Source organism: Pseudophryne corroboree, chromosome 1, assembly GCF_028390025.1.
Source record: "Pseudophryne corroboree isolate aPseCor3 chromosome 1, aPseCor3.hap2, whole genome shotgun sequence".
Taxonomy (NCBI): Eukaryota; Metazoa; Chordata; class Amphibia; order Anura; family Myobatrachidae; genus Pseudophryne; species Pseudophryne corroboree.
The window spans coordinates 713,542,980-713,559,140 of NC_086444.1; the positions used below are offsets into that span (position 1 = coordinate 713,542,980).

General features: G+C 46.7%; 1 protein-coding gene across 4 annotated transcripts in view; it reads right to left on the minus strand.

Annotated features, from left to right (window-relative positions):
* Positions 1-15,272, minus strand: part of TIMM44 (translocase of inner mitochondrial membrane 44) — a 211,355-nt gene extending 196,083 nt beyond the window's left edge. The window contains exons 1-3 of one of the 4 annotated variants that reach the window (XM_063915168.1): positions 15,139-15,270; positions 14,553-14,641; positions 12,853-12,938 (exon numbers count right to left, since the gene is read on the minus strand). Coding sequence is in view for 1 of the 4 variants with exons in the window: in XM_063915150.1 (XP_063771220.1) it covers positions 15,139-15,213 (75 nt within the window). In the remaining 3 variants the exon portion in view is untranslated. Of the gene's footprint in view, positions 1-12,852; positions 12,970-14,552; positions 14,642-15,138 lie in introns of all 4 variants that reach the window. The other 3 variants (XM_063915178.1, XM_063915159.1, XM_063915150.1) reach the window with 3 other exon arrangements.
* Between the last annotated feature and the right edge of the window lie 889 nt (positions 15,273-16,161).

The window sequence follows — 16,161 nt, forward strand, 5'->3', positions numbered from 1 at the left end:
GGAGTACAGCCGTCATTACCGCCATAACCTTGGTGAAGACTCTCGGAGCCGTGGTCAAACCAAAAGGTAACGCCTGAAATTGGTAATGGAGGATGCCAACCGCAAAACTCAGGTACTGCTGATGTGACATTGCAATGGGAACATGCAGGTAAGTATCCAGGGAGACCATATAATCCCCAGGTTCCAAGGCCAGAACAATAGAGCGAAGAGTTTCCATACGAAACTTGGAGACCCTCAAAAATTTGTTCAAGGACTTGAGGTTGAGAATGGGTCGAGAGAACCCATTCGGTTTCGTGACTAGGAACAGCGGTGAATAGTACCCCTTGCCTCTCTGATCCAGAGGCACCTGTACTACCACTCCTGTTTCCAGGAGGGACTGTACCACGGAATTAAGAGTTTTTGCCTTCACCTGATCCGAAGGGCCGTCTGTCAGGCAATATCAATGAGGGGGACGATTTTTGAAGGATACGGCGTAACCTCGAGTGACGACATCCCGTACCCAGGCATCGGAAGTGGTCTTCAACCATTCCTGGGTATAAAGAAAAACAACTAAGAAAGCGCTGATACACTATACAATATTAAAATACACTCACTTTATATTAAAATATGTAAAATACTTAAGAACTGTTCCTAGACTACCTTTAGACACTATATTATTATAGTATTCTGATCAATACCTAACAGTAAATAGACAAATGAGTTCCCTATAATCACAACACTATAAGTTTTGGCCAAAAATAAATGTAATAAATTTATACAGCAGAATTAGTGCACTTAATACAGCCAGATGTTTGAATGGCAGCAAAATATAATAAGTAACTTTGTAGTAGTAACTGTTGCAGTATTTGTTTCATATAGCACAAATGGTTACAAGTCCACACAGTTATTTCCAAGTATTGTAACAAGAGTTCCAGTTGTTAAGTATTGGTTTGCCAAGCAAATTTGGAACTTTTATGCATGCAGAGTTGAAATGAATTACAGAGTTATAATTGTTAAACTCTATTAGACATGGCCATGCTTTAAATATCTGATTGTTTTTACCGCGACCGTCCTCTAGTAAACGGGTTCCTGTCCACTCCCGGCATGGTGCTCCACGACCTTTTATCAAGCCCTATCCGGAGTAAAGACGGTCCCAAAAGCAATAGAGGGTAGCGATCCAGCGGTACACAGAGGGAACCTCGGTGCAGGTCTCAGGTCACAGTCCGTATGAGACGTGTTTCCCCACCTTAAAGCAATTCAGCATCGGCGGCTTCATCAGTCAGACTGACTGATGAAGCCGCCGATGCTGAATTGCTTTAAGGTGGGGAAACACGTCTCATACGGACTGTGACCTGAGACCCGCACCGAGGTTCCCTCTGTGTACCGCTGGATCGCTACCCGCTATTGCTTTTGGGACCGTCTTTACTCCGGATAGGGCTTGATAAAAGGTCGTGGAGCACCATGCCGGGAGTGGACAGGAACCCGTTTACTAGAGGACGGTCGCGGTAAAAACAATCAGATATTTAAAGCATGGCCATGTCTAATAGAGTTTAACAATTTTAACTCTGTAATTCATTTCAACTCTGCATGCATAAAAGTTCCAAATTTGCTTGGCAAACCAATACTTAACAACTGGAACTCTTGTTACAATACTTGGAAATAACTGTGTGGACTTGTAACCATTTGTGCTATATGAAACAAATACTGCAACAGTTACTACTACAAAGTTACTTATTATATTTTGCTGCCATTCAAACATCTGGCTGTATTAAGTGCACTAATTCTGCTGTATAAATTTATTACATTTATTTTTGGCCAAAACTTATAGTGTTGTGATTATAGGGAACTCATTTGTCTATTTACTGTTAGGGATTGATCAGAATACTATAGTAATATAGTGTCTAAAGGTAGTCCAGGAACAGTCCTTATGTATTTTACATATTTTAATAAAAAGTGAGTGTATTTTAATATTGTATAGTGTGTCAGCGCTTTCTTAGTTGTTTTTCTTTGTATCTTTATACCTGTGGAAGGCGTGGTGGTCCCTCTAATTTAAGAGAGCTGCAGACAGACTGTTTTTAAATTACTGAGCATTCAAAATTGGCGCCAGGAGGTACTAAGTACCAAACCTTTTTTTTCTTTTGTATTCTCTATTCCTGGGTATACCCTAGAAGTCGGACCCCTACCCTGGGATCCCCCAGAGGGAGGCCCGCCCAGTCATGTGGCAGGCTTGTCAGTCTTGGAAGCAGGCTGACGGGCAGCCCAGGCCCATTTGGGTTTGGGCTTATTGGGTTTGGAAGTGCAAGCCTGTTTTGGGTACGCATGACCCTTTGCTTTCCCTGAAGGACGAAAGGAGCGAAAATAACTACTCTGCTGAAGGAGCAGTACTAGGTAGACAAGCTGTTTTAGCAGAAGCTAAGTCAGCCAGTATCTTGTTGAGGTCTTCTCCGAAAAGGGTGTCTCCCTTAAAAGGGAGTACCTCCAGGGTTTTCTTAGAGTCCAGATCCACGGACCAGGACCGCAACCATAGAATCCAGCGAGCCAGTATGCACGTAGTAGAAGCCTTGGCCGCCAGAATACCGGCATCAGAAACCGCCTCTTTAATGTAATGACAAGCTGTGACAATATACGATAGACATTGTCTAGCATGATCAGAAGCGTTGGAAGACATCTCAGCTTCTAATTCCTGAGCCCACGCTTCAACAGCCTCTGCAGCCCAATTCGCTGCAATGGTGGGCTGATGCGCAGCACCTGCTAGAGTGTAAATCGCCTTTAAACAACCCTCCACTCGCTTATCCGTCGGTTCTTTCAGAGACGGGACGATAGTTACTGGCAGAGCTAAGGATACCACCAGCCGCGCCACCTGCGAATCCACTGGCGGGGGTGTTTCCCAATTTTTAATGAACTTCGCAGCGAGGGGATAGCGAGCCAGCATCTTCTTGTGAGGCGTGAATTTATTTCCTGGATTTTCCCGGGACTCCTGACGTATGTCAACTAAATGGTCTGAGTGAGGTAAAACTTGTTTAACCACTTTCTGACTTTTAAACCTGTCCGGTTTCTTAGGGGCAGTATCAGGATCTGGGTCATCAGTAATTTGAAGAATGAGCCTGATAGCCTCCAGCACGTCAGGAACATCCACAGTTGGATGTTCCTGATGTGCTGGAGGCCATCAGGCTCATTCTTCAGACAGACTCCCCATCAGAAGCATCACGGTCAGAATCTGTGGGGTCAGTATATACGCCATCCTCATCAGATGAGGTGTCTAGGACGTTGGTGGATTGTGAGGACGTAATGGCCCGCTTAGAGGACCCCTTGGTCTTAGGCGGGCAAGGGTTAGACTTCTGAGTAGTCAGTGATTGGTTCCATTGCTGTAACTGAGCAGACAGTTGATCTGCCCATGGCGGGTTAACCGCGGGGACCATAAGTGGATGTACCGGCAAAGGAGGTCCCATAGGGGGCGTTAGTCTAGTTACCAGCGTATTCAATAGCGTGGAGAAGGTAGCCCAATGCGGGTCATATTGAACCCCCGTTGCTACGATCCCACTGGGAGGGTAAGGAACCCCCAGAACCTGAACCCTCAGCTGCTATGTTTTCCTCAAATGTGTCTGCAGCGTCATCACCACGCAATGTGGGATCAGCCCTAGCTCCGTTGCCCTTTGTATCTGACATATCCGAAAGCTCAATGCAGGGCAACCCAGTAAAATATCAGCAGCACAAAACCTGACAAGAACCCCCTGTGCAGTGTATTAGCACAAACAGGGAATTTAAGAGGTATATGTGACTGAAATTCACAGAGAAAAATACACAGTAAGTATATCCTGTGAACTACTTATATTAAATGATAAACCTGACGCAACTAGCCCCCTCAGGTTATAGAGTATAGGGATAGCAATCTGAGTGAGAGACATGAAAATAGGATTTTAATACCTACCGGTAAATCCTTTTCTCTTAGTCCGTAGAGGATGCTGGGGTCACATCAAGAAACATGGGGTATAGACGGGATCCACAGTAGACATGGGCACTTTAAGACTTTCAAAGGGGTGTGAACTGGCTCCTCCCTCTATGCCCCTCCTTCAGACTCCAGTTATAGGAACTGTGCCCAGGGAGACTGACATTTCGAGGAAAAGGATTTATTGTTAAACTAAGGTGAGATACATACCAGCTCACACCTCAAGCACGCCGTACAACATGGCATTTAACACAAGGCAAGTCAACGGCATGAACATCATCAGCAACAGGCTGACTATAAACGTAACACAACATGTGTGTAACCACAACTAATAACTGCAGATACAGTACGCACTATAAACGTAACACAACATGTGTGTAACCACAACTAATAACTGCAGATACAGTACGCAGCATCCTCTATGGACTAAGAGAAAAGGATTTACCGTTAGGTATTAAAATCCTATTTTCTCATACGTCCTAGAGGATGCTGGGGTCACATAAAGAACCATGGGGTTATACCAAAGCTCTAGAACGGGCGGGAGAGTGCGGATGACTCTGCAGTACCGATTGACCAAAAATGAGGTCCTCATTAGCCAGGGTATCAAACTTGTAGAACATGGGTCTTCATCCTGTGGCCCTCCAGCTGCTGTGAAACTACACATCCCAGCATGCCCTGCCACAGTTTTGCTATTAAGGTATGCTAAAACTGAGGCAGGGCATGCTGGGATGTGTAGTTCCACAGCAGCTGGAGGGTCGCAGGTTGAAGACCCATGTTGTAGAACTTCGCAAAGGTGTTTGAACCCGACCAAGTAGCTGCTCTGCAAAGTTGTAATGCCGAGACCCCCCGGGCAGCCGCCCAGGACGAGCCCACCTTTCTGGTAGAATGGGCCTTCACCGATTTCGGTAACGGCAATCCAGCCGTAGAATGAGCCTGCTGAATTGTATGACAGATCGAGCGCGCAATAGTCTGCTTGGAAGCAGGAGCCCCAAGTTTATTGTGAGCATACAGGACAAACAGAGCCTCTGGTTTCCTAAACTGAGCCGTTCTGGCGACATAAATTTTCAAAGCTCTTACTACATCGAGAAAATTTGATTCCAGCAAGGCGTCAGTAGCCACTGGCAACACAATAGTTTGGTTCAAATGGAACGACGAAACCACTTTCGGCAGAAACTGCTGACGAGTCCTCAATTCTGCTCTATCTTCATGGAAGATCAAATAAGGGGTCTTGTGAGACAAGGCCGCCAATTCAGGCACCCGCCTTGCGGATGCCAAGGCCAACAGCATGACCACTTTCCAAATAAGAAATTTTAACTCTACCTTCTGCAAAGGTTCAAACCAATGAGATTGAACGAACTGCAACACCACGTTAAGATCCCACGGTGTCACAGGGGGCACAAAGGGAGGTTGGATGTGCAACACGCCTTTCACGAAGGTCTGAACTTCTGGAAGGGAGGCCAATTGTTTTTGGAAAACCGATAAAGCTGAAATTTGAACTTTAATTGAGCCCAACTTTAGGCCCGCATCCACACCGGCTTGTAGAAAATGGAGAAAACGTCCTAACTGAAATTCTTCCGTAGGAGCCTTCCTGGATTCACACCAAGACACGTATTTTCTCGAAATACGGTGGTAATGTTTAGACGTTACTCCCTTCCTGGCCTGAATAAGAGTGGGGATAACTTCCTCGGGAATACCCTTTCGGGCTAGGATCCGGTGTTCAACCTCCAAGCCGTCAAACGAAGTCGCGGTAAGTCTTGGAACACGCGCGGCCCCTGCTGTAACAGATCCTCCCTCAGAGGAAGAGGCCAGGGATCTCCTACGAGTAATTCCTGAAGATCAGGATACCAAGCCCTTCTTGGCCAGTCTGGAACAATGAGGATCGCTCGAACCTTTGTTCTTCTTATGATCTTTATCACTTTTGGAATGAGTGGAAGCGGAGGAAACACGTACACTGACTGAAACACCCACGGTGTCACTAGGGCATCCACTGCTATTGCTTGAGGGTCTCTTGACCTGGAACAATATCTCTGAAGTTTCTTGTTGAGGCGAGACGCCATCATGTCTATTTCAGGAATTCCCCAAAGTCTTGTCACTTCTGCAAAGACCTCTTGATGAAGACCCCACTCTCCTGGATGGAGATCGTGTCTGCTGAGGAAGTCTGCTTCCCAGTTGTCCATTCCTGGAATGAAGATCGCTGACAGAGCGCTTGTATGCCTTTCCGCCCAACGGAGCACCTTTGTGGCCTCTGCCATTGCCGCTCTGCTCTTTGTTACGCCCTGGCGGTTTATGTACGCTACTGTTGTTATGTTGTCTGACTGAATCAAGACGGGCCGATTGCAAAGAAGATGGTCCGCTTGCAGAAGGCCATTGTGAATGGCCCTTAACTCTAGAACGTTTATGTGTAGACACATTTCCTGGCTTGACCATCTTCCCTGGAAGCTTTCCCCCTGCGTGACTGCTCCCCAGCCTCGGAGACTCGCATCCGTAGTCACTAGGATCCAGTCCTGGATCCCGAACCTGCGTACCTCTAGGAGGTGAGAGCTGTGCAGCCACCACAGGAGTGAGATTCTGGTCTTGGAAGACAGGGTTATCCTTCGGTGCATGTGCAGATGGGACCCGAACCACTTGTCCAAAAGGTCCCACTGAAACACTCTGGCATGGAATCTGCCAAACTGAATGGCATTGATGGATCGATACTCTTGCTGGCTTCAGCATTTGTTTGACCAGGTTCTGAATTTCCAGAGCCTTTTCCACTGGAAGAAAGACTCTCTGTAATTATGCGTCCAGAATCATTCCCAAAAACGCCAGCCGTCTCGTCAGAACCAACTGTGAATTTGGTAAGTTTAGGAGCCAACCATGTTGCTGCAGAATTGTCAGGGAGAGCGTATTGTTCTGCATCAATTGGTCCCTGGATCTCGCCTTTATCAGGAGATCGTCCAAGTACGGGATAATCGCGACTCCTTGTTTGCGTAGGAAAACCATCATTTTGCCCATTACTTTGGTGAAAACCCTCGGAGCCGTGGACAGACCAAACGGCAACGTCTGAAATTGGTAATGACAATCCCGAACTGCAAACCTCAGGTAAGCCTGATGTGGGGGACGTGTAAGCATGCATCCTTTATGTCTACCGACACCATAAAATCCCCCTCCTCCAGACTGGAGATCACTGCCCGGAGAGATTCCATCTTGAATTTGAATTTTTTTAGGTAGAAATTGAGGGATTTGAGGTTCAGGATTGGTCTGACTGAGCCGTCTGGCTTCGGGACGACGAACAGGCTCGAATAAAAGCCTTCTCCCTGTTGATGACTTGATTGTGACACAATTTTTGTATTGCGGCGCATACCACCTCCCTGTCTGGAAGAGAATCTAATAAGGCTGATTTGAAAAATCGGTGAGGGGGGACGTCTTGAAACTCCAGTTTGTACCCTTGGGACACTATTTCTAAAACCCAATGGGTCCAGGGCCGAACGAGCCCAGTACTGACTGAAGAGCCTGAGACGTGCCCCCACCGGTGCGGACTCCCGCAGAGGAGCCCCAGCGTCATGCGGTGGACTTGGCAGAAGCTGGGGAGGACTTCTGCTCCTGGGAACCGGCCACGGCCGGTGATCATTTACCTTTTCCCTTTCCTCTCGTAGCAAGGAAGGAAGACCCTCGGCCCCTTCTGTATTTATTGGGCCGAAAGGACTGCCTCTGATAGTGGTGTGCTTTCTTTTGTGGTGCAGGAACATAAGGTAAAAATGATGACTTACCCGCGGTAGCCATAGATACCAAATCAGCGAGGCCGTCACCAAACAACACAACACCCTTATACGGTAGAGACTCCATAGCTTTCTTAGAGTCAGCATCAGCATTCCATTGATGAATCCACAATGCTCTCCTAGCTGAGACTGCCATGGCATTGGTCCGTGATATAGTGTCAAAAGAATGCTATCCCTATCTAGGGTATCCATTTCAGATGACAAGTTATCTGCCCATTTTTCAATAGCACTACTCACCCACGCAGATGCAATGGCTGGTCTTAGTAGCGTACCTGTGGTGACATAAATGGATTTCAATGTATTTCCCTGCCTACGATCCGCCGGATCCTTTAGGGCTGTTGTGTCAGGGGACGGAAGAGCTACCTTTTTGGACAGCCGTGACAGAGCTTTATCCACAATGGGGGGTGACTCCCATTTTTCCCTATCACCAGAGGGAAACGGATACGCCACTACAATCCTTTTGGGAATCTGAAACTTTTTGTCAGGACTTTCCCAAACCTTTTCACAAAGCTTATTCAGTTCATGAGAGGGAGGAAACGTTGCCACAGGTTTCTTTCCTTTAAACATACAGACCCTAGTTTCAGGAACAGTAGGGTCCTCAGTGATATGTAATACATCTTTAATAGCCACAATCATGTACTGAATGCTCTTTGCCAGTTTTGGATCTAATCTGGCATCACTGTAGTCAACACTTGAGTCAGTGTCCGTGTCGGTATCCGTGTCTGTCAGCTGGGCAAATGAACGTTTTTGTGACCCCGAGGGGGTCTGGACTTGAAACAACACATCCTCTACGGATTTCTTCCAAGCCTGGTTCTGAGACTCAGATTTATCCAATCTTTTATTTATCAGAGCCACATTTGCATTCAAAGCACTCAAAACATTCACCTAATCAGGTGTCGGCGGTGCCGACAGGGTCACTCCCTCAGCCGTTTGTGTCCCTAACATAGTCTCCTCCTGGGAAGAGCACTCCGCCTCAGATATGCCGACAAACGTGCACCCACCACACGCAGATACACTGGGCCTATAGGGGACAGACCCACAGTAAAGCCTGTCAGAGAGACACAGAGGGAGATATTGCCAGCTCACACCCCAGCGCCCAAACCCGGTCTGAACACTACAGAACATGTCCCAGACCTGCCGCGCTTTTATAAATTACATCCAAAGCACCAAAATCACTGTGCCCCCCCCCCACCCCCTGTTTTGCACAGTTACTTGTTGTACAGCAGTGTGAGGAAGGACCAGCGTCTCTGCAGCCTGTGCAGAGAAAATGGCACCGGGCTGTGTGCTGTGAGGGCTAAGCCCCGCCGCCATAATGTCGCGCTTCAGACCCGCTCTTTTTTAAAACTTTTTTATACTGGCGGGGGTCCGGACAGTGCCCTGGCACTTAGTCCGCTCTTGCCAGTCAGTTATTTTGAGGTTAAAATGCTGCCCAGGGCGCCCCCCCCGCGCCCTGCACCGCCTCTGAGTGTGAGAGCATGGCGCGCAGTGCGGCCGCTGTGCGGTACCTCAAAGCTGTCACTGAAGTCTTCTTTTCTTCTTCTACTCACCTGTCTTCTGACTTCTGGCCCTGCAAGGGGGGTGACGGCGGGCTCTGGGAATGAGCATCTAGGCGTCCCTAGCGATCAGACCCTCAGGAGCTAATGGTGTCCTGTAGCCAAAGAAGCAGAGCCTTTAAACTCACAGAAGTAGGACTGACTTCTCTCCCCTAAGTCCCTCGAAGCAGGGAGACTGTTGCCAGCAGTGCTCCCTGAAAATAAAAAACCTAACAAAGTCTTTTCAGAGAAACTCAGTAGAGCTCCTCAGTGTGCATCCAGTCTGCCTGGGCGCAGATTGTAAACTGGAGTCTGAAGGAGGGGCATAGAGGTAGGAGCCAGTTCACACCCCTTTGAAAGTCTTAAAGTGCCCATGTCTCCCGTCTATACCCTATGGTTCTTGATGTGACCCCAGCATCCTCTAGGGCGTATGAGAAATGGAGGTCACACAGCAGCTACATGCACACACATATAGTCACAATGTACAATGCAGAAATTATGATATGCAATAAAACTGCACTGGACTAGCAATACAAAGTAATACTTAGTATGGCTATATATTTAGTAGATATATCAATGCACAGTAAAGACTGGATGTATATCACAGGGTACTTGTACTATATAACCCTGACCAAATGCACTGTTTCTTAACTAACACTGTCAACAGACATGTAGAATACTTAAAGTGTCTTGTAAAATGCACAGCGCTGGATGCAGGCGGCTTTACAAAGGAGGATTTGCCCAAACAGTCCCAGCAACAGTGCTGCTCTGTGTAATGGCGCACAAACACTGATTGGGAGTGAGGGAGAGAGAGATATGCAGCTCCAGGGCGGGAACATTACTATAAATGGTGCCCTGGGGCTGGGGGAGGGGCTACAGGTCCAAGCCTTATCCCCCTGCTGGACCTCACCACTGGTACTATGGGCTGTTAATAAAAGGTTTTTTTGTGAGGTAAAAAAAAAAAGCCTGTGCCCTTGCCCTGGTGGTTTAGTGGAGTCCCTGCCCGACCAGTGTCCATGCCAGCGTGCGTGGCCCACCTCCCACCGGCCGCGCCGGATCGCAATTTTAGCGGGATCTGCCTAGGGGACCCACTTACCTCCTCCCTGAGTGCGGCCACGCGATCCAGGAGAACTTTGGCGCGTGTGTAACTAACGAGGAGCAAACCAGAGCCTCCGCTGTAAGCAACCGGCAACCAGGGAGCAGGGGTATACAGCGCCGCTGGGTGATGTGATGGAACTGCAGCAGATGTCAGACTGACATCTAATACCCACAGAGTCACTGCTGCAGCCCTTGAAGTCTTCATTTTTCACTTAGAAAGCTCTTCTCAGGGCTTCTCGAGCAGCCCCCCTGTTGTATGCCTGCTTACTGCATGGCACCAACTACAAAACTGAGCTCCTGTGCACAGAGGCGGGTTTATAGAGGAGGCAGCGCTATGCATCTTGAGAAGAAGAGCAAAGCTTTGAGCCTGTTGGTGCCTCGGATCAAGATCCTACTCTACACCCCGATGTTATTCCCTGTGGAGCCCAGTGTACCCCGCAGAAGAAATCAATATTTTTTTTTAAAAGCCATGTCGACCTTTTCATGTGTCGACCATTTGTCCATGTCAATGTCGACCATTAGTGGTCGCCCTAATGAGGGTCGACCATCTGAACGGATACCATCGACCAGTGTGTAGGGCCCATTAGCCGTATCATGCTTTTTCTTAACGTGTCTTAATTTGCAACTTAATTTTTGTCCTTTGTAACAAAAATACTAATCTTAAGTATCTAATATTCTAATACACTAAAGGCAAATTAAGACACAAAGTTCAGGAAACAGTATGCAACCTGGGTAAAAAAGAAAAATACAGAGGTCTGATACCAGTGACCTGCGCCACTCATCGCTATGCTTTATGTGCAACTTCCCCTGGAAGGATGCAGCCACAAGGTGATTGACGACAGCAGCGCAACGTTTTGTGGGCAGGGTCCGGACAATGCAGGTGTGTCCGGACCGTTTTCGGGGCAGCTGCATGACTTCACATGCAGACACTCAGAGAAAAAAAAAAGCAGACCTCCAGACAGGCTTCGCATGCACGGGTCAACCTTAAATCGATGTGTCTGCAATTAAATTGCGGACGCATTGTGGGGTTGCGCCACACACATGCTGGGCAGCCCCCAAATTGTGAGTAGATGGACGCAAATCTTGTTGCGGATGCAACAATCTGCGTCCATCTCTGAATGAGTTCCTTAGTACGCTATAAGTGACCAAGAAAAAATAAAACCTGGAAAAAAAAAAAAAGCACAGGAATTGCTACACCTGACGCAGAGACAAACTTGTGCCATATGGAGCAATAACAATAGGTGTATAGGGACATATTTGTACTACAGGGGTAGGCAGATTTTTGCATTAGTGTAACAAGGTGGTCCGTGATATATGTTTTGAGTGACACTTGTGGGGTCCGTCCCTCTTCTATTAGTCCTCTTGCCTACCCTTAATCTAATGCACACACTAACAGAAAAATAAGCTAAAAGAAATTCAAGAACTATAAGGAAGATGACGATGATGTTAATTGTAGCAAAACTAAACTGTCACACTGATTTCAAACCCAGGAAATAAAGTTTCTACATATTTACAAATAAAATAAATGTATCGAGAATGCCATTTCTTCCATTTCTATAAGGTCAATATCTTTGTGTATACAGCCACCAGTAGACTACCAGAAAACCGGAATACAGCACTCAATAAATGATCAAGAGGAAGAAGGCTGAATCATCAAGAGGCTTTAGACCAGTTAGTTACCTTATTCTACAACTGAACAAATTCTCCAACAAATTAGGCTCAAAAAGTTGAGGCACAACAATTTTCAAATAAAAATTATCAGAGCACTCCAAAAATAATGTTCTAGTTTATAAAGGCCAACTAAGATGTCAAGCTATTGTTCCCAAAGTATAACTAATGCCATTATACAGTATAAGCACCCTTTCTCCTCACAGCATACTAGCACCAGTGGCCCCACATACCAGCCTGTTACCTGCACCATTTCTTTATCTGAAATATGAGGTGGTACCCTGTAGATTTACAGCAATTAGCGAAAGTCTATTTTCAAGCCAATTGGAGATTTGCAAAGCAGAAGCATAAAAATACCATGCTGCACTGTGTTCAATTATCACGTGTAAAAGATAAGAAGAAAAATATACAAATAAATTTAAACAACACTGATCTCTTTCATTGTTTTCAACCTCTATTCTCCCAAAAAAAAATCTCCCAGTTCTTTTTCCAATTTTATGGACAAAGACCCATAACTGCTTTACAAGTGAGCTGACTCGATTCACTAAAATAGTCACTGCTCGGCTTCATACACCTAAACCTTCCTCGACAAATGATCCATAGAATTGCAAAAAAAAGCCTCAAAATCTGTTACGTGGTTCTCAAGTTTCGTCCAAACAAACCAAAAGACGCCTGCCGAGACTTTATTTTATACTATGTAGAGATACAGGCAGAGGTGTAGCTAGAACTTTGTGAGCCCCATAGTAAAGTTTAAAAAAGGCACTCAATGCTTTAAATTTGCCAGCGAATTTGCTTAAAACACACAGCTCCTTAAACTCGGTACCTACTACATAATCATTTTAATCATCATTAAAAGGAAAATGATTCTTACTTGCCATCTTTAGGTTCAATTATGTGGCTCTGAGCATTGACTTGTCTTCTTTCACCCATGCTACTTTTGATCAGCAGGCCCCAGCCCTGGGGAGGGGGCAAAGGCATAGTAGAGTGGCTGAGGCAGAGTTACAGATAGGAAGAGGGTTAGTTGAAGTATACAGGGAAAGGGGGTCAGATGAGCATATGGAGAGGAGGAGCACATGGGGAGGAAGATGCCAGAGGTACACTTGAGGGAGGTCAGAGGCACATATTGGGAGAGGAGAGCATAGGCACACATGGAAAGGTAGGAGGCTCATGTGAAGGCAGTGGTCGGGGGGGGGGGCGCCAGAGTCACATATGGGAAGGGAAGATAGTAGGTGCACATGGGGAGGTAGGAGGCAGAGGCACTCATAAGTAGGGGGGTCAGAGGCACTCATGGGAAAGACTTGCCTATATTACGCATGACTCATGAAAGCAGGAGAGATAGGGGCGTGGACATACAGTATGTGAAGGATGAGCTGTTATGATTTCCTCCACAGTACAGAGTTGCAGGCTGAAGCCTTCTATGAGCTGGAGGAGGGCAGGGAAGCTGTTGCTGATCAGCACCGATGATCCCTGCAGCAAACCGCTTCCAAGACACAGGCTGAAATCTGCCTGTGACTAATACTCCTTTTCCACTTGAGTACCGGGTCTGATCAGGGATGTTTAACCCGGCTACAGCCCATGTCGGCCCCGCCGTTTCCACTGTACTTCGACACACGCAATTCCCGGGTGGAATCTGTTTCCACTTAACCCGGGTAAGCTCTGTAAAAGCCTATTGAAGTCACTCGATTCTGAAACACGGGTAATGACCGTTTTCACTGCACAGTTACCCGGGTCATTACCGTGTTCAACCCAGGTAGCTACCAGGGTAGGATTCCAGGATCACTCAACCCGTGTTGAGCCGTTTCCACTTACTAAAAACCTGTGTTGATGCTCGCCCCCGTGCAAAAACACAGGTAAATTTAGCTAGTGGAAAAGGGGTACAAGAAGAAGTTTGCAGACAGGATGATCATTCCAGTGATCCTGATACAGCAAACCACTCAATGTCTCACACTAAATGTTGCCTCAGCAGTACCCAGTGTAGCCCCCCCCCCCCCAATCCCATTACAAAGGGAGTCACCAGGAGCAGAAGGAAGCAGCTACAGTATCTATACTACCCCTTTCAGACTGCCAGGAATGAACACAGGTTATTGGTACATGAACATGCATTAGCCGTGTTCATGTGCGGTGTGAAAGGTTCCAGGTATTCCAACTCTGGTAGCGAGCTGGGTTGAACACGTATTCAACCCGTCTTGCTGTGCGGTGTGAACGGGAGCCGGGTTAATGTGACCCGTTTCCTGTTCACTGTGTGAGGACGGACGGCGCTCACGGGTGCGAACCGTCTCAGGCGGTCTGAAAGGTTTACTATTGGCAAGTTGCTGCATGGTGCAGGTAGCGCAACAGCCACTTCGTTTTCTCAATGTCATCATTTTCACGTCTCCTATGGTGAGCTGGGTGCAGTGGGTAGGCAGGCTCCAGAAGTGATGCTGGCACCATTGCAACTGCACTCTCTGCACCCACAGTAGCTAGATACAGGTATCTGGACTGCCTATAGCGCTAATGCAAAAAAAACACAGCTACTGTAGTACCATACCATAGACTTTATTTTGCACTGTATAAGAAACTCTGATCAAATACCTTTTCTCTATGGGGAGGAATTCAACTTGGTGCACGAATATTGGGCACTTTCAGTAGTGTCGCCATTCCAAGTTTTCCTATATAAGATGCTGCCAGAAGATTGACAATAACAGACAACATGAAAAAACTAAAATCATACTGCAGACTGGCAATATTTATGAGAGCAAGTGTGGCAGTTAGTGTGTCCTATCTGCTGTCAAATTCTGTTTCCATACCTACTGCACAGATAAGGCACAAGTATTGTAATCAAAATTGCATTATAATAATATTGGTAAAAACTACGTCAATAGTTAAAAAAAAAAAAAAAGCCTAGCTGAAAGCATTTATAATTATGTAAAGCTTAGAAATAAAAATGCAGTAACGGTACAATTAGTGTTACCATACATTCAGGAAACACTAAGTGTGAATGAGGGAGCACACAAGGAAACACTGAGGGCAGAGTGCTCCGCTATACGAGTTACCCTCTCTTTAAAGACAAGAGACAGCATATGAAACAAACCAACGTTTCATTGCTCAGCCTTCAGCGAAGAACGGCCCCTAACAACCCATATAGCCACAAACTCATCATGCTCCATCTGTAACTCACCCGGTGACACTGACGCAAGGCAGCCGCCATCTTTGTAGAGGAATCCACTTTGACCTTCGCGCATGCCAAAAGCATATGACATTAGTCTCACAAAAATGACGTCATACCCACAGTCGTACGACGCCGCATGATGCAAAGGCATTTGTAGGGACGGCCATTGGCAGTGCACTGACTCATTGGTGGTTACCATGGATGGCCGTATTAGCTGGATCGTCGATAGTTCGAAACTATTCTACTATCTACCAACGATGGTTCCCGTTATCTAACAGCCGCACATGCGCAAGAGAGGCTTTGCTGGAGCTCGCCCAGGCAAATGTGCGACGCGGATGCCCCGGCAGCTGAGCTAGCAAATGTGTGCATTCAGCATTGCTGAGGATCGCGGCGGTGTAATGGTTGCAGTTGCTCCACGTTACCTACATCTGTTAGCAGCACATAGACGTGTTACCTAATTCTAATTTCTTACGCCTGCCTTGTCTCAGAGGAAGTAAATACTACGATGCTGAAGTTAGCTTCTTATTCGGTCAATACTGTATGTCCTGTTGCAGAGCACTATATGGATTGTAGTTTTTAGGTTTATTTTAACATTGGAGTTTAAAGTACCCTCCTTAGACTTTGCAGCTGCTCGGTGTTGTGGAACTATAAGTCCCAGTATGACCTCTCAGCAGAAGCGTGGGACTAGTAATTCATAGTGTAGTAAGAGCTATGATGGTTCTTAAAGTCTAATAGTCCCTACGTATTTAAGGCCCCTACGCATTTGGCGATCCACCGCCGAGCTGCGCAACGGCGGATTCGGGCAACATGGGGGGGGGGGTTTTTTTTGCAGTGACAGGGGGAGTGAAGTTTCCTCACTCCCCCTGTTACCCGCCTCCATAGCAGTGTTGGCCTGCATGCATAAGCGACTGGGCACCAACGATGAACGAGCGCGGGGCCGCACATCGTTCATCGTTGGTTCCTACACACTAAACGGTATGAACGCGTTCTTCATTTATGAACGAGAACGTTCATATTGTTTATTAAAATCTA